Below are 19343 nucleotides of genomic sequence, written 5' to 3' on the forward strand. Positions count from 1 at the left end.
GGCGATCATTGCCGCCATTTTGCGAAGCGTGCACCAGGTCGTAGGTCACGAGTACCGGCAGAGCAGCTAGTCTAAGAATTAGCTCGCGAGCGTTTGGATTAAAGCTGGGATAGGCGAGCTTCGTCACGACATGTCGTCTCTACAAGCTGCGGGTCCTGAAATATGATACATTAACCACCTATCTGGGCTTTTGTCATTCAAATCAGTTAACTCGAGAGCACCGTAGCCGGGGATCCGTCGAGACAACGACGACGACGACGACGATGGCGTCCCTCATACGTTCACTGGAGTGTGCACGAGGTAATCATTTCCCTCCCGAACAATAGTCGAGCCTTGTGCATGTTTCAGCAGTCAGCCGGAACCGGCTGGACACCTTTCGGAGGATCAGCGTAGGTGAGGTCCGCGGGAAGGAAGGTCAGGGAGACAAAGAGAAAGACCAGAAGTCCTCGAGAACGTCTCGAGATGGTAGCCGAGTGCGTCCCCGTACTTGCACTTATCTTTGTACGCGCACTGTTTGCCCAACCACCAAGACAGACCATTTACCATAACGAGGGAAACGGAAACTTCCAGCAGAACTCCTTGCCGCCGCGGCCCAGCAAAAGCTTGCAACAATGGTTGGCCACCGTGAAACCCACCCTCGCCCTCGACCTTTTCCTTCCGCCAACCTGCCCCTTTCTTTCCACACTCCCCCGTTTTCTGTTGCGTCTCCCGGCGCTTTCCTACTGTTCCCCATGACCCCTTGCTACCCTACTGTCAACGCGAAGAGGTGACAAAAGTAATCGTGGCTCTCCAGGCGCCGAGCCGATGCCAATTGGTCGCCGTTCGTTTGCGCGCGTTGAAAGTGCTTTTCTTCATAGGATGACTCGATTTCAACCTTTTATGCCCGAGCAGTGATACAATATTTCTACTGGGTTGAGCAGAAACGATGACCATCTTGAATATCTCTGAGAAATTATGTCTCCGAGACAGGCGGGTCTCGAACGGCCAACTTGATTATTTTCAACAATCCATCATAAATTAACATATGTAACAGCTACCTAGCCATGTTACTTTCATTTTAAACACAAATTATCTTGAAAATGGGTAGGTGGACCACAAAATAGAAGAAACATAAAATGAATTTATTATTACTGCTACATTATTTACAACCATTCAACATTATTAAAAGAAATCAATTTTTAAGTAACTCCATTTTCTCCTAATTTGTGCAGATCATTTTTAGTTTCTATAAAGAGCCGCTGTCTAGCAGAGTTGTGGGCAATAATCAACTAATATTTAAAAATGACTAATAGTCTTTTTGAATGTTAGTCATAGCAAAATAGTCATTAGTCAAAACTTTTTGATTAGTTAGTGATAATAATATTAATATATGTTAATCGCACAATAGTGACTGATGACTAAAGATTGATGACCGATCATCAACTACTAATTAACTAATAAGCAATAGCTAACGAATACTTAGAGCTGTGACTAACTATTTGCCATTTAGTTTTCACTAACTAATAAAAAAGTTTTGACCAATAACTATTTTGCTATGACTAACATTCAAAAAGACTATTAGTCATTTTTAAATATTAATTGATTATTGCCCAACTCTGCTGTCTAGTAATGAATTCGTCTTGGCGTGTTCTGTATAGTGTATCAACAATGTTTATCCGCGATATCCTGTGCAGACCACTTAAGTCTACCGATATTTAGTCAGGGAATAATCGGCGACACTTAGAAATCGGCCGATCTTGAGAAACAATCTCCGCCCAAGCAAATCTTAGTTTTGCAGATTGTCCTGAGTGAATGGCAATTCAAGTGAATCACGGCGGTCTGGTTCATTGATGTACGCCAAGCTTGCTCCCCGGTGTTCTGTCCAATTAAGACTATTATTAATGGACATTTAAACTGTGTTTATTTGTAATTTAGCGGGGATACGTAATTGGCAGCGATCTTATTGTAGGTAGTGCCTCCATTCACCGAGGGAAAGTTTGAAAGAACGCGTATTGATGTTACCGGTTCCAGGATTGCGCAGCCCAGACAATTGATTCCATTGGTTTCTGAAGAGTAATCAGTGTCCTCGGAAACCAATAGGATCCGAACGGGCCGATCTTGTCTATCGTAAACAACGTGTTCCAGATCTTTACGGACGAAAGAAACTATTAGGAGATCGAGGTCGCGCTGCTGTTCGGAAGCATCTGGGCAGTCGATAGAAGAACTCGACGAAAAACAACATACGTGGATTTCCCTTTTTTTTAGACATCTGCCTCAAAAAAACAGGTCCCAGTATTTTACAATTTGTACTATTTATTTTTGTGTACATTCTGGAACGATCGAAGATGCAGGAATGTTGGTAACACATTTATTATTGATTGAACGTAGATATAAGATCCTTACACGACGAAAAAATATTTGATGTCTTCTTTTTGCAGACATTTAGCTCAAATATAAACAGGTCCTGTGATATTTCACATCAATTTGTTCTGTACATTTTTCTGTATATTTTTCAATGGCATCAACAATATTTTTAAAGTTGCGTAAGAGTTTGTGAAACATTTATTATTGATTGTACTATTTTTAAGTCGATGCTAAAAGGGAAGGTAATCAAATTCAACATAAATCATGAGTTCATAATACAACCTTACTTTTTTTGTTGGTCACCTCTTAAACAAATTCAGTAAAATATATCTAAAGAAGTCTTAAAAATAAGGTTGTATTATAGATGATATAATTTGCTCTCAAATTACATTTTACTAAACTTCACCTTAACAACCCAGAAATACCGAGAAAATGCCAAAAATTCAAGTTTTAATTTTAAGAATTGGTTAAATACAATGTATTTTGTATGGCCTGCTTTGAAAGAAGAGATACGAGGTACGTTAATATTAATAGCGGTTGTTCACCCCACTAATATTTTACGAATTAGACGCGATTAGAGAGGGATGGACTACTATCATGATTATCAATAGATCTAAAGTCATTTCTCTCAGAAAACAAGTGCGAAAAGCAAAACTATATTCCATAGATTTTAATCAGTTGCCTTTCACATCGTTAATTTAAAAGTACACAATTTACACAATTTTTAGAAATTGCACTGTACTTTTCAGTACCATTTGACACATCGAAAGAATAACACAACGACACAGTAATCGCAGACAATGTAAAGGTCGCTAATTTGTGTCTCTTTGATCTAACCCGATTCCGAGGCTCGCATAATCGAGCCGATCTCTCTCAAGGGGGAACAATGGAATTTTTTCCAAGGACGTAGAAATGTTTTTCACCCTCGTAGGACATTTACGTAGGCGGAGAGCGTCAACCGTACCATCCCGGAATATATTACGAGTTTCGAGCACGTATAAAGGCTAGTTTATAGGCGGGCGGATAAAGAAAAGTTTCAAAGGATCCAGCGAACGTGCACTGTGGTCTTTCGATCGAAGGTCGGCGAACGATTTTTCAGGTATGTGACGAGGAACGGAGACACGAGCTGCTTCGTTACTGTTCCGACGCGATAACGTCGATAAGCTTCAAACTTTCCAAGTATGCTGCACTTCGGAACAACTATAGCGCGGCGCGGCCCGCTTTTTCGGAGACAGTTATCAGCGAACTACGATTATTTATGCAAGTTTAAATTTTGATAGGCGAACTTAGAGAAACTAGAATTAAGATTTCATTTTCTTGGCGATTCACATTCAGCAGAATGATCCTAAGTTACTGCTTTGAATTTTCTCCTAACGTGTTCAGTCTTTTAAATTTTCTTCTTGCGTGTTCAGTCTCTTAAATTTTCTTGTAATGTTTAGTTTTCTCTCGATTGTCTTCTAACGCTTAATCATTCCATTTTTTTTCTAGTCACTTGAATTTTTAAGATTTGTTTTAAGTGGTCGAGGATACCCAGTTTAATTTTTTAAATATTCTACTTCTTTTACGTTGTTCCACGGTTGGGGACATTTTATGTAATTTAAGTATACATGCACAGATCATTAAAAAAATATTTATATAAAATATTTTTATGAGAATTTGCATTTCATAATTGCATTAGGGATAGTGCAGCTTGTTAAACCATACAAAACTTTCCCTTTTTTATATTGAATGACAACCGAGTTATAATTCGACCGAGTTACTAAATGCACCTTGTATATTCTCGACTACACGATCGTTTTTCTGCACAAATAACGAATTCCCGCCAGTTATCCCGAAATATTTAACAAGCCCCACGTCGTGCAAGTGTGACGAGCGTTCGTAAAAGGGTTATTGATTTGCCACAATATTCTAAAAATCGGAGATAGCCGGAGCGCGACAGAAGAACGGTGCCAGGGCATTTAATATACATGGAGCAGCGGCAGAGCAATCGATGGGACTTGCTTATTGGCAATTTGTCGAGTGATGAGATGGGATGTAGAAACCTAGTAACGAGGAGGTTGTTTTCCGAAGACGAGAGTGCCTTCCGGCGTAAAATCGGCCCTATCCCTTCAACCTGGCCATCGGCTGGCATGACCGAGAGAGGAAGGGGTCCGAGGGGTTCGTCTCTGGATCTAGAAAGTAGGCGGATGGTGGAGGGGTTGGAAAATAGGGGATGGCGCGAGGAGTCTTTCGCGGGATGCAATTTATCCTGTCGCATTAGATTCAAAATAATTGATCCCCCGGGCGGGTGGAGAATAGCGAGTCATTACTTCAGACTGATGGCACCCCCATCGCCCTGGCTGGCCGGAGGAAAATAAAAACTCGGAGATCACCTGCTCCCGATGAAAAATTTGACGGCCCCGGGCCCTGAGAACCGGAAAGGGGGCGGGCCGGGGAAGAGGGAAGCCTTTCGAACGGGTTGTTTTCACCGGAATGAGCAATCCGCAGCTGCAACACCCGGGGAAAATTCGTTGCCAGGAACCGGTGTACTCGTCCATCTATTTCTTAGCCCGGTTCCCTCTGCCTCGAGGTAATCCTCATGCAACCGAGACCCACTCGCGGCTTCAATTCCCCAAAAAATTCGGAACTCCGAACGGAAGTGACGTTTTCTCGAAATGTAACTTTCGCGGTAATGTCTCGATACATTCGAAAGAGTGTGCACAGTATTTGCGAACAATTTATCTCCATTATTCCTTCGAGAGGCCCAGAAGGTCGCCGGGATGTGTAACGTGGTACGGGATTACACATGTCGATAAAACTGTAGGAACTAATTTTTATTTTTAATTATTCGTTTATGGAACTTTTATCATCATGTTCGTGACATATTTCTGATTAGAATGAGACTAAACACGACACAATTCGGAGCATAGTTGCTCATTATCACTAGAACTACCACACTAGTCAAAATGATTGGTTTTACAATTCAATTTGAAAATTCTTACTTCATGTTACATTTTTTCTCCGCAATGACGTGATGACTTTTGCAGCAATAACTAAAGGTGTAATTTTTGTTTAATTTATACAGAATCAAAATAATTTTGTATCATGTCTACTTATACCAATACCAGTCATCTCGAAGTGGAGAAGTATGCAATAATCTGTTTACAGAACCCGAAATCGTTTATTAGATATTTAGATAGATTTATCGATGTTTTGTTCTGAAATTTTATCGCACGCAACGTCTTATTCTGGCGCCACAACATAAACATAAACATAGCCGCGATGTAACGTAACATATTCATCGATGTTGTTTCGCGCGGTCATTTTGTATAACATAGTCGTCGGAATAGGACCTAATTCTTTTTTATGTAACGATATTTTACAAGCCCCAAAAATGGCAAAACGATTGAAAATCTCTAAATTGTTGCAAAAAGTGAAGAATATTGAGCACTGATATCGAGGATGACGAATTGTATGAGTATGAAGAAAGTGAATCAGAAGAATATGAAATTGAACTTTATAGTGATAATAGTGATAATGAGATTGTAGACAAAGAAAATGTTCAGGACTCTTCGGAAAGTGAATTAGAAAATATTTTGAATTTACGTAACAGAAGACGTACTTCTGTGCCTTTAAGCTCTGGAGATGAAGATGAAAGTATACGAGATCGTCAAAATGAAATTGCCACAGTCGGAACCAAATGGGAAATAATGGAAAGAGGGCCTACTACTGCAAGATCACTACATAATATTTTCAAAGACATATTCGGCCCCATATTCCTTTTGTAAGATAGTAATAAATAGACTGCGGATCTTTATGCAAAATAAAAAATTCTTACCTGAATTGCAACAAACTGGGGTGAAATAGTTTTCTTTCTTGTTTCATTTGTTTGTTGCACTGATGTCCTTCAATCTTTTTAATATTCTGCTTTAAATTGTGCGTACCGATTTTTATCATAAATGCATAAAATCCGCAATCTAATAATATGTACGATTTTTGATTTTTGCGCGGCGATATGTTTCAAGATTTCGTTAATCGCTCTCTAGTGGTTTGCATGGAAAAATCACGAACTTTTTCCGAAGTGATTGATGTCGCAGTGTGCACGCACACGGAATGGAAATCGATGACACAACGAAACGCTCGTATATATTTTTAGACGGAATCGTATGTTCAACTTTAACGAGCACGATGAATTTTTGACCCACTTTGCCGAATACCGTTCGATTTGTTTCCAGCGGATCTGTGTACTCCGCATGAAAGGCAACAAAATCTAATACCCCTACCAGTTGTTTCCCAACCATTGACATTGAAACGCTGAATCGGTAAAAGAAATCAATACGATGCAAACAAAAACAATTCTGGGGTAGCTGTACTAATTCTGCGGTATCATGCTTCCATCGTACTTTATTTTAACACGTTACGTATCGGTGATTATTCCGTAATTGTTGGAAGTCTATGGTTCATGGTTGATAATTTTTAAAGGAAACCTTCAATAACAACGGCAATTTTAATCATAAACCAACTCCCCTTAATGTCAAAATCCAATAATTTCCTTCGCGATTATTATGTAAAAGAATTAATAATTCTATTAATAATTTATCATGAAATAATAATGATGCGTTTTGAATACAAAAAAAAATGGTGGCCCTCACAACCTAATACAACATAAGAAAATATTAAAATAAAATCGATAACATTTTCTATGTATTACTGTGGAGGAAAAAGAGCCATGTACCAATATTACAGCGTGCCCATTACCGCCGATTAGAATTCGTAATATACGAGTTACAGGAACAAACTTTTTATCTAGGCATTAAGTTAAATAAATCTTGAGTACAGTAACTAATAATTTCATTATTTATTACATTTTAAACGAATAAACCTTTTCTCAACGTCATAATATAACTAAATACATTCTTTTAACAAACATTTGAGTAGTATTTATTATCTTTAGCTTGAGGCTGTTCTTAATTAAGAATATTGTGAAGTTTATAACATTTCACAATTACATCCACTCGACTTAAAACTTCTGAAAATAAGACTATCTTTCGAAAGTGAATTGGAACAGGGAAAAAGTTGCGGGCAAGAGATCCAAATCAGCAATTAACACGGTTGTCGATCAATTGGTAAACTTCATGAAACGTTCTGTGATGTTCACGGGAGCGAATGAAGGCTTAACGGGCGCGACACGGCCCAGCAAATCTGCCGTAATAATTGGATCGGGCGTCAAATTTTCCGACATTTAATAGATATCACTGAGAATAATATGCTTCGTGACGGCGCGAACGCGAAGAGTGCCGCGCCGTTTAAAATGAAATTTGTATCCGCGCGAAGGTCGCTTTCATATTCATGATCTATTAAAATTCGCCAGCTCTACGTAATGGAGGACCGAAATGATTGAAACCTGAATAAAACAGCGAATTCTGTACTGGCCGGTCGCGGTGTGCGAGTAATTAATAATCGTAAAATAGCGGGCTCACGATTGACCCTATGGAACACATTATAGTTGTGTCTGTGCCATTCTCTCACTCTCTGTCCGTGCATATGTATATAGATATTTCGAAAAGAATAACTCACGTATATCGAGTGCTCGAACATAGCGCGGCGGAACGATCAGAGACAGCAGTGCACAGAACTTAGCAATTATTGGCAGGCAATCAGTCTTCATGGTCGCTGCGGTGCGGTGCCTTCATGGAAGCTCGGGGCAATCGTCTGAAAGCACAGACAAAATGTCTACCTTAAAATTTATTTGCTTTTAATCAATGGTTAAAAGCGTTCTCCTTGCCTTTAAACTATTTCTCCACTTTTTATCGGGAATATTATTTGTGCAGACCTATATAGACGCCCTAATCGGGAAATTCTTATTCGTTTGAGCCAACCGCGATTCTCATCTCGAAATTGCAGAAACGGATCGTTTAACTTACTTAATGGCTCACGGTTTAATTGAATTTGTTTCAATATATATTATATATTTTATCGACTAGCACGCAGCATTATTTGATCGACGAGTATACAGGGTTAGTCACCTAAAGTTGCCACCTTCAATATCTTTGTTCTTTTTAAAGCCTAAGTATGAAGTCTACAAAGAAGGGGCTTCGAAAATTAGTGAGTGATTAACGAGTAGAGTGCAAATTTTTAATAGTTAACGCAAGATAATAATGTTCTGTGTCTGTTATATGGATTAGGAGCTACTTAGAAAGTTTATACGTGCATGGGTAATTATGGTCACTGAATTTCTAATGAAAGGGACTATCATTGTAGGTGTCTAAAAAACGGTGCTTCTATTTTAAAAAATGAAGGTGACCTTGATATCTCTAAAAAAAATCACATAAAAACAAAAATATTTTTGGTATCATGTGAGCCCCACTGAACCATTCAACTTCAGACATTTTACGTATCTTTAAAAACAACAAAGATATTTGAGGTGGCAACGTTAGGTGACTCACCCTGTATATTTCATTTGGAGTGTAAAAGTTCTTGAGAAATTCTTGAGAAATTTTCAAGAGAAAGTATATCAATGATTGTCGACATATTCGATCACATACATTTTTATATACACTTTTCATCTACGACGTGGAAGGCCATTTTTAACCTGTAGGAATGCAGATATAAAACACTGCACGTCAAATATTTTTCCTGGATATATATCATTCTAACAGTGCATACAAATCTACACGTGACGTTTGGGGCAGTTTTACTATTACCGGTGTTATCGCAAATTTTAGATGCATGACGCGAAGTTGCAATATAATGCTGATCGTTACTCAAAATTCTCAAATCGTAAATCGTAAAGCGGATCTTTTGCGAGCTCGCGAGAGGGTTAGTGGTATGCATTTTATTTTAACAGACGTCGCTAATGTAAATTTCTATTGAAATATTGCTTAAAAGCTGCGACGTTCTATTGAAATATTGATTAAAAGCTGCGACGTTGGTTTTTGTGTTGTATTAAAATATGATTCTAAAAGCACTTTTAGTTTTTCCCGAATTTTCCATTTTTCCGTGATACTTTACCAATTTTTTTAATCTAGAAATCTGATTCGGCCTACAACGAACGTTTAAAAAAAATTAGCTAAATCGGTCCAGCCGTTCTCCCGTGATGTCGTGACAAACGAACAGCATTTGATTTTTATTATATAGATAAAATGTTTGTTCATCGTTTGCAGAGAAATGGAGTTAAACATAAATTTATTTGTTATGTAAATAATTCTAATTCTTTGAAGATAACGTCTCTTGTATTTTTCTAGCGTTTTTACTGTTCTAAGTTTCGCCGAGTCAGTTTCATTATAAATGCATAAAACCCGCTGTCTGATTATCAGATACGAGATAGAACAGCAATGAGATAAAACATGCCAGATATGTGCGAATAAAAAAATAAAAATTGTTACTGTCGTCCACAGTGTATTAAAGAGAGATTGTGGGTCCTATAGCAAATCAAAATTGGATCTGAAGATCAGTCGCACGTTCGGCAAATACACTCGTACTCATCGACGATAGCGCGACTCCGGGCCGCGATAAATCATGCTATTAAGTCGGCGTGGTAACGGGATCTCTCGCAGATAAATAACCGGCGTGACTCAATATACATTACAATACAAAATACCTACATTCATCTCGCAACCGTCTATCGTAACAGTCATCAATCTCCGGCCGAGATACCTCATCGGTTCTCCTTTTTATTCCGCGCGACACGCACGGTTGTCTCCCCGCTCTCGCAATTCGACCGATATCGTTCCCTTCCAATTTCGCCTCTGTTGTCCTTGGATCGGATAAAACCATCGATCGTTTTCTCGGTCACGTATACATGTAGAAAGAGAGAGAGGGTGTTCGCCGAAAATTTTCAACGGGTCCCGCCGACATATTTCGCTGGGCGACACGAGGGGCGGTTAGGGGATGGAAGAGACGAGGGCGGCCGCGAGGCAAAAAGAGCTTAATCGACTTAAGGGCAAAACCACGACTGACCCAGGTGTTCCTTTTGCTTGGCACGAGCCTGGACAACTAGTCAGCCCCCGGTGGTCTCTGCGGTACGTGTGTCGCCTAGAGAAACACAGAGAGACCGACTCGTAATCGAGTCCCCGCTCAATTAGCCCAACCTTGCACTTTTTCGTCCCTCTCCCGTCGTCGACGTTCGCGAACAGCTAAGAACCGGCCCACCGAAGAAGACAGAAGACAAACCGACTCTTCTCGGCTCCCTTCGTCCTCCACAGACGAACCGGAAACGGCTCTTATGGTCACGCAAGTGCCCCGTTCGATGGGCCGGCCGCCTCCGCGAAATGAAGAAAGGAATTTCGCTTGGATCGCTCGCCGCTCCGAGACAAAGGGTAACTAATGGCATCGAGGCCAATTGATTGCTAACAAAAGGGACCCTGTCGTTAGCTATGTGCGATGTAACTCGACGTATTAAGGAGCATCTCCTCTCAAATGAAAGTAGATCGCTGGGCAGGCGGTTTTTCAGGGAATCAAATTTAGGAGATGATTTGTTAACAATCGGGGATGATGTTTTTTTTTAAACAAATTGGATGATGTTAATTTATATTTAGCTGTGTGGGATTTGAGCAGGCGTTAGCTTCGTTCATAATTTTCCAGGAGCAAGAGGAAATGAGTGACTTTTCGTAGTTTCTTTTCGTAATATCAATTTTAAAAGCAATCGATTGAATAAAAATTTATTTCACCTCTCAATAATTGTAATTGAGAATCATACGATATTCTGGAAGTCTCTTAATATTTTTATTATTTCATATATATAGTTTATCCATTCTTGTGGTAAATTCATACTATCTACAGTCTAACTGTGAATCATATATGTGTGTCTGACTAGTTATTGGTTATTCTGCTTTCACTTCGACATTAATTTGAAATTGAAATTGAAAATCAAACAATATCACTGTGAGTATTTATACGTAAGTTAATTTCGGTGCGAGGTTAAATAATTATACAAACAAGTAAAATATGCTTTTTATTCAGATCACAGTGAAACTTAAATTTTGAACGGTGTTGCTGAACGTCTGGGAACCCCAATTATTTCTTTGGTCATGACTAAATTGTTGGTCATTATGCAAATGTAGGGTTGCATAAATATTTTCTACAGGATTATACAAAAAGAGGAGTAACTCTAGAAATCCTTTTGTTTATCAACCCGTAAAAATTTTATTAAATTCCTATCGAAAAATATTTTATATTATATTTCATACATTTCTGAAAGCTAGAATGAGATTTGTATTTCGATTATAATCTACGAAGAACAGTTTATGAACATGAGAAATATTGCAGTAAGAAACACGTGGCAATAATGTACCTGTGCCTACTTTTACACGGTTAATTCTAGAGCGTCTGTTCTAAGTCTGTACCTCGTTTATTGCTCTTTTATCGGCGCTGCTAATAAGGTCATGTATATCTCGTTAATGTGGGCGCGTTTAAAAGCGTCTATGCCAGTGCCCTATTGATTGCACTCCACAACTTTAGCACCATGTTATCAGGTGTAGGGTAGGTTCCCAGTATGTAATACACTTTACCGAAGACATTTGATGTCATTACTACAACGCTTCGTTTAATAGTATTTTACAGTGAGACTGCTATTACTCCTAATGCGTTGTCGCGTGAAATTCGTACCATTAATACGACAGAAATTATAGAAATATGATAATTGAACAGCGGATTCTATAATCGGATAAAATATTATAAAAAATAAAGCAGAGTAAAAGCTTGCAAAGAATTTAAAGAAAAAATCTCGTGTAATCTACAATGTATTAAAAAGCTATTGCTTTTTATTACTTTTGAAAGAAGTATTTAAATGTTTATGAAGAATTATTTAAATTTCCATTTCTGTCTTTATATATAATAGATTTTTCTAAATATAATTGCTTGAACTGAATAATAATGATGAACTAATAATGTATTAATTTAATTGCGTGTGTTAATGTAATCACAAGCTTTTCACGTGTAATATCAATTTGTAATATCTTGCCAATGTCAAAACCCAATTAAACCATTTTATCATGATTAATTGAAGATGGATTTCGTAAATTATCTAATGAGAAGTAGAATAAAGCGAAAACGTATAAAAATAGTGAAAATAAACGAGCAGAGGGATCTCTATACTATAAACGAAATAAAAATCGTCCATTTACAATTTACTAAGAATAAAATAAAAAGAGTATATTAATCATCAACTTTATATTCAATGTACACATTCCACTGTATTTTACAAATAAGCACAAATGATCTAGCGATCAACATTTTAACCCTTAACTGGTTATACTCGAGTCTCTCATGACCCTAACAAAATATCTGTACACTAACTTTCGCTACGGTATTGCACAATAGTATCTGAGAAAATTTAGACTGAATGATGGACAGGTTCTAGTATGTCCTGGCATGATGCTTCGTAATCAGAGTAAACACTGTTCCACTTAAGGATTAAACATGTCCCCAAAAAAACGACTCTTTCTGTTCTACGAGAGCCATAAAAATTGCAAATTAAATAAATTCTTACAGGAAAGAGGCATTCGATAAGCGGCAACTGGATAGACTGAAAAAGGTACGACAACGGAGCATAGAAGGACGCGACCGGGCTGAAGTTTCACCATTAAAAGAAGTCAAGAACGGCTTCGTGGAATTTTTCGAGACCCGGAACTAGTTTCACAAGGACTTCCTACCCCCTCCCCCCCGTAATGACGAGGACCGCCGGGCAATTCCTTTCTGCTGCCGCTGCAAAATACATTCGAGATTTTACGGACTCCTGGCTGGAGTCAGTGAAACTCGCGGATTGCGGCTGCCGAATGCTCGAAATCCCGAAGGACGGATCCCTGATGATACCTGCTTCGTTCTCTGGGTTATAGTATATACATATATATGTACAGCTGGATAACCGCGGTTCAAACTTTTGCGAGTGGAAACCGCCAAAATGCACCGTCAACTCCGTTCAAATATTTCGGCTTTTACGAGGCCGTCAGTTAATGACGAATATTTCCGGCTCGAGTGAAACTCGAGGAGTGGGGCGCAGAACTTGCACTAATTCATCGTTAGGCCAAGATAATGTAACGAACCGCTGGACTTCGGCTTAATACGAGTTCGCCGCGCCGGGGCAGAAAATTGTTGCGAGTATACGTTACTTAAGTTTAGTTGGCCGATGTTCACCTAAGGCTGCAGTAATTCCCATAAGAGCTCTATTTACACTTTCAGTGCTCGTTTATTCTAATGCTGCCGGTTGTATACAATGTGCCCTTTTACCGGAGCAGAACAGCAACGCGATACGCGTTCACGGTGTTCCGCGAATCATCCCATAGAAATTTCGTCACGCGGGAGTTCGTTAATGAAAATCCACGAAGGTGGATCGGGGTCACTCGAAAAATAACGATACACACCGTGCTGGCCCTCGAAAATTCGGTTCGTTAAAGCGTCCGATGATTTCGATTATTTTCTGTTGGTTCATTTTCGATAGATCCGGGTTTTTTTTAATCCTTCGGTGTTAGTAATTATGGTTTAGCGGAAGTAACAATGCTCTTGCGTTATACAGAGTAAATACTTGTTGGTAAAAGTAAGAATAAAATTGCATATCAACGATTTAGGAAGATGTTGGAAGAAAAATATCCGTGAAATGTCGATCGAGACTTTATCGATTATAGCTGCGAGTTCCGTGAAGCAAATTTTCTAAAACTGCTCCCAAGATGGTCGTAGCATGCTCGATGAGTTTCATGTGGAACAAGAGACCGTTCTCTTAAAGTACATAGACAAGTTAGTTTAAAAATCGTTTACTTGGCCTTTTTTTGTAAATAGTTGCTTCGATGTAACAAATAATAGCTTCAGTCTCGACGACGGACAACTTTGGGGCTGACCAACGGTCTCCCATTACTAGTCTACCTTCAACAATTAAAATTTTTCATGTGACCGCTGTCCGCAGTATTGCAGTTGACGTTTGTCGGTGTGGCGAGAGTACCTCTGTGCCAGTCTACATTCTTCTTACAAATTTTTAGAATATAAGTTATGTACATGTAAAATACGAACATTTTATGTATGAAACCACAATGAATAAATAAAGACAATGTACTTAAAAAGCGTGTCTGCATATATATTTATTAAGCCACCAACTTTTCCCGCACTTCCAACTTGCCGTTTAGTTATACTACTGATTTCCGCAAATGTTTACGCCCGTTGAACTTGTTATTGCGTTGCAGTACTGATTTGGGATTGCAAATATAGTGAAACTTCGAAAAACAAACATTTTTCGATCGTCTGGCTTCCCGTTGAGCTGTACTACTGAATTTTCGTGCTACCTCTTCAATTTTCGAGATTTTCGAAAAATTTTCGGTCGTCTGGCTTGTCGTTGAGTTGCACTACTTAATTTTTAAAATTTTTGGACCTTCTGGCATACCGTTGAGTTGTACTACTGAATTTCGTGCCACCTCCTTTGCTATCATGTTCTCCTAGTAGAAACCCGAAAATTTCAAAAATCTCTGAAATCTAATTTTGTATTAGGAGAATATGATATCGAAGGAGATGGCACAAGTTTCAGTAGTACAACTCAACGACAAATCAGAAGTTCGAAAAATTTTCGAAAATTCAGTAGTGCAACTCGTCTAATCTACAAGCCAGACGTCCGCTAATTTTTGGTAAGATTGAAATGTTAATTTAATTCTACTATCAAATATTCAGGTTTTGGGTGCGGATAAAAGAACACATTAACTGTTGTAACTCATATTCTTTATTTTTCAATAAAAAGATTACATTATTAAAACACGCATCGTGTTGAGATGAGAAAAGGATGGGTTGATCAATCTTCTTCTAATTGCATACACATCAAAACAGTGCTGAAACGAAAAACGTTCCAAAAAATTAATTTTTCGACTGGGTACTATTTGAAGTTTCCGAAAGGGGTTCTGCGATAAGATACATTGAAATCGCAGCAATAATCATTTGCGAAATGGTCTCAAATCTCTGATCTAATATTCCCTAGGATCCCTAACACGTTCCGCGATAATTACCCGAGAAGTTTTCCCATAATCGTTCGCGCGGCAGATAAATAGGCGCAGACGTAGCCGCGAAGCTGAGAACTCAGCTTGTTGTAACAAAATGCACGTATATTCTGGGGAAAAGTGGCGGAGCCTAACGCGTTCTACAAACAGGCCTCCGTTATCTTGGAGGGGTTCGGTATTCTACCATGGGATGGTGCACGTAAAATGGTAGGGGGAGAGACCGTCAGCAGGAAGGGCGAAAGTTCTCTTAGCACTCTTATGCGGCTGGGATAGGTTAAAACCGCAGGGTACGCGATAATAGTCAGCGATACGTCCGCCGGGATAGGCGGTGTGTTCTGCCAGCCATTCAGAACGAATACTCCCTTGCGAGTACGTCTTAGACATCCAAAAGACTGTGTAGATACTTCTACGGACAGATTCCAGTTGTACGCCGTTTACAATGTTGCTGAACGTACTGGTTGTTATCCAAAATGATTTCTTGGGCTCTCGATACATTTTACATAAGTTGCTATTTAATAGAATATTCTTTCAGCCAGTAATGACCATTTTATCATCTCATTTTGAAAGGGGTTGTTTCATGAATTCTTCTCAAAGTAACGTCTTACGTTAAATTTTTTGTGATTAGTTTACCTATCTTATTCGTCATACAGAACAATTTGTTATACAATTTTAGTTACTTCTTTTTTTGATTCTATCCCACAATAAATTAATGTTTAAAATCGTATGTTGCTGCTGTGGACGATTCGAAATCTCAGGGTGAACTAAAACAAAAAAATCAAGACAATTCTGAATCAATATGGTTGTCGTTACCACCAGTGTTGGGCAATAAATACATTTATTTAAATAAATATTTATTTAAATAACAAATTATTTATTATTTGAACAAGTCTAAATGAATTATTTAAAATAATGAAGTTAATTGTTATTTACAAATAGAATTTCAATTATTATTTGTATTGACAAATCATAAATTAAATTGTATTTTATGTAGGCAGCTAGACCCTTCGGACGGTCCCGACAACTGGCGGTATACCTGAAAAGGTTGCTATAGCAGACAAAAAACGCGCACGTGTGTTCATTGTATATACAAAATACAAGCAATAAGAGAAGACCAAAAACTATTTATTTGATTGCCACCTTAATTCAAATAATAAATAATCTTTTGTTTGCAAATACGAAAAAATAATTTATTTAAATAAGAAGGTTAGTTATCATTTGCAATTGAAATCACACGTTTATGTATTATTTATTTAATTATTTATTATTTAAAATAAAATTTGCCCCCAACACTAGTTTTACCACCTATACCAAAAGAAATAATTTATAGCCTTCCTGAATGTGGTCTATTTGAGAACACACCACTATTACTATACATTACCACTATTCCTACACCTACTATAGTGACTCACTGTTTAATCTAATCTTTAAGCTACCAACTATTAAAATATTCATTCATATTTTCTCAAATTTTTTAAATGAAGGTGTATGAAAGTATCAATATATAATTTTTGTACCAATGTCGTTTTTATCCCACGGTTGCTAAGCGACTAAAATCGATTACTCTGATGTGACCAAGTTGAACAAACGTGTTATCGAGCCTTCCTCGTTGGGAACGTCTGTGTTACGTCCGAGAGAAGCACGCCGGCACGCACAAAGAAAAAATGAGCGCACCCGAGGCAGGAATTCGCGCCAAAAATGTTTCATGGAATCTCGCCTGTGTACCCTTGTTTCATCCGCTCGGATGTTAGCGAGAGTACACAGACAGGTATCGGAGATATCGTTTAACGATACCGGGACGATAGGATCGCGAATCGATAGAGAACTCGCGTCGAAACCCCTGTCACCGTTGCGAGACTGGCTCGTAACCGAGGAACCGTCCATCCATAGGCTGCGTATCTTCAAAAGCGTGATTTCCAGGGAATCAGAGAAATGCACCGGAGGCCCGGGCCGACAGCTCCGGTAACGGGATGAAAAACACGCGAGCTCGTTCACGGGGAAAAAAAGAGAGCGTGTGTCGTCGACGAGCACCGATGAGAAATATGGATAACGGAAAAGCCACCGCGTTACGGTTCTATTAATCTCGCGGTACGAGCGACGCCCTCGCTGCGCCGGGACGCAAAGAGCTCGCTAATTTTTGGGATTACCGCGACGCACACAACAGGTTGGTCTTAAAGCGCTGGGAACGGTTCCTGAGAGGCAGCTTCATAAAACGGCCGCGAATATGCTGAAACCGAGATTCATTACTTGCCCCGCTGTGTTTACTCGGTGCCGTACTTTCCAATCTCTGTGTTTTCTTGTTCACGTTTCCCGGGGATTTAATGGATAAGCGTTAGGCAAGAGGTTCATCAATGGCGCTCGGTGAATTTGTCAAAAATTCGTTAAGATATTCGTGGTGTGTAAGTTGCTCATAGAGCATCTTGAGTCCTATCTAAAAAAATATTTTTATCTAAAAAATTAGACGGTATGACAGCCAATGGAGTACTTAATAATATCGTTGGCGTAAGGATTCGTTATAATTGTTATACGACAAGAATTAATAATAAAATTTACTCGATATAAAAATTCTTCAAAATATTTATGTCAAAGTTACTGTCAATCTCGAGTCCAATCAGCTATTTTCATTTAAAAAATTAGGCGCCGTGATAGCAAATGGAGTACTTAATAACATCGTTGGCAAAAGGAATAGTTATGAATGTTAAACGGCAAGGAATAATAAAATAATATTTACCCAATGTATATAAAAGTTCTCCGAAATGGTCTTGCATTAATAGTTGCTCTGAATCTTCAGTTCTATTGGTGATTTTTATTGAAAAATTAGATGGTGAAACAGCAAGATGAATACTTCATAACGTCGTTGGTAAAAAAAGATTAACATAAATCGTCAACTGAAAAACATGATAAAAGTAAAATTTATCCAATGTAAAAATTCGTTGGAAGAATTCGTCCTATCAGCTACTTCGATTTAAAAAAATAGATGGTATGACACAGCCAAAGGAGTACTTAATAAAGTCGAGGGATTGTTAGAAATATTGAACGGTAAGAAAAATACTCCCGATTCAGCAATATCGAAATCTCTGGCCCCCAACGAATCGTAATTATCTCACAAACTATATTAGAAGTATGACGGTCCACGGGGAACGGAAACTAATAAATTGCACGAACTCGAAACGATTAAGTAATTATCTCACAAAGCGATTCATTGCGGTCCATGAATAGTCATGTACCGATGCAGATACGGGTTCCTTTGTTTTCTCTCTTTTTCGCGAAGAAAGAGTGATCATTTGGATGCATCGATGGGCCGGATAATAACGATCGCGGCACGTTCCACCGCGATCATGCAAGAGAAACAGCCAGGACTTATCGGGAATATCGCTTATCGATACTTTTTTAATGCCACGGACGCGGTAGCGCAGCAGGAACGGGATAATACTTGAAGATCGGCGAATGACGGGTTAAAGGGACGAAGCGGGTTTTCGCCCCAGCTGTTTCTAATCGGCCAGAGAATAACGCTGCACCGCTGAATGCAAGCATTGCCTAGCCTCCTTAGAGAGAACGTCGAACAAAAACACGACATCGTGGTTCCTCGTTCGCTGGTTCTTTGAGAATGCTCCTATCGGAACCAAGGCGGAACCGTTCAATCACTAACGTAACGTAATCGAAGCCAGCCAGTGCCAGCTACGTCGTTTATTCACGAAATGAAACCTTTCTTCCGGCGTTCTTTACATTCTCGCGAGGAAGGTAAATCAGAAATTGGAATTACACCTGCGAAAATCGAGAGGAATAACAGCGAGGAGCAAAATTGAACTGATGAAATCATTCTTTCAAAAAGTTTCAGAAAGTCATTATTTGTGTGCATTTATTAACCCTTAAGTGATTTACTCAGATTACCGATTATAAACAAATATGCGTTTAAATATGATTACATTATGAAGGGAAATAAATTTTCAAAAATATAAAATTTATTTTGGAATACAATATAATGTACATTCTAATTATGTCCCTCGGGTCTCGATTATCCATCGGGCCTTACTTTATCCGGGCTGTTTGTCTGTA

General features: G+C 38.7%; 1 protein-coding gene across 5 annotated transcripts in view; it reads right to left on the bottom strand.

Moving 5' to 3' along the window:
* LOC143211885 (discoidin domain-containing receptor 2) overlaps window positions 1-19343 on the bottom strand; it is a 203333-nt gene that overhangs the window by 100351 nt on the left and 83639 nt on the right. For 3 of the 5 annotated variants that reach the window (XM_076429979.1, XM_076429980.1, XM_076429978.1), the window contains exon 2: window positions 7900-8034. The exons of the other annotated variants lie outside the window; for them this stretch is intronic. In XM_076429979.1, coding sequence (XP_076286094.1) covers window positions 7900-7990 — 91 coding nt within the window. In that variant the 5' untranslated portion in view covers window positions 7991-8034. The remainder of the gene's footprint in view (window positions 1-7899; window positions 8035-19343) is intronic. 5 annotated transcript variants of the gene reach the window in all.

The sequence above is a fragment of the Lasioglossum baleicum genome, chromosome 9 (assembly GCF_051020765.1).
Source record: "Lasioglossum baleicum chromosome 9, iyLasBale1, whole genome shotgun sequence".
NCBI lineage: Eukaryota > Metazoa > Arthropoda > Insecta > Hymenoptera > Halictidae > Lasioglossum > Lasioglossum baleicum.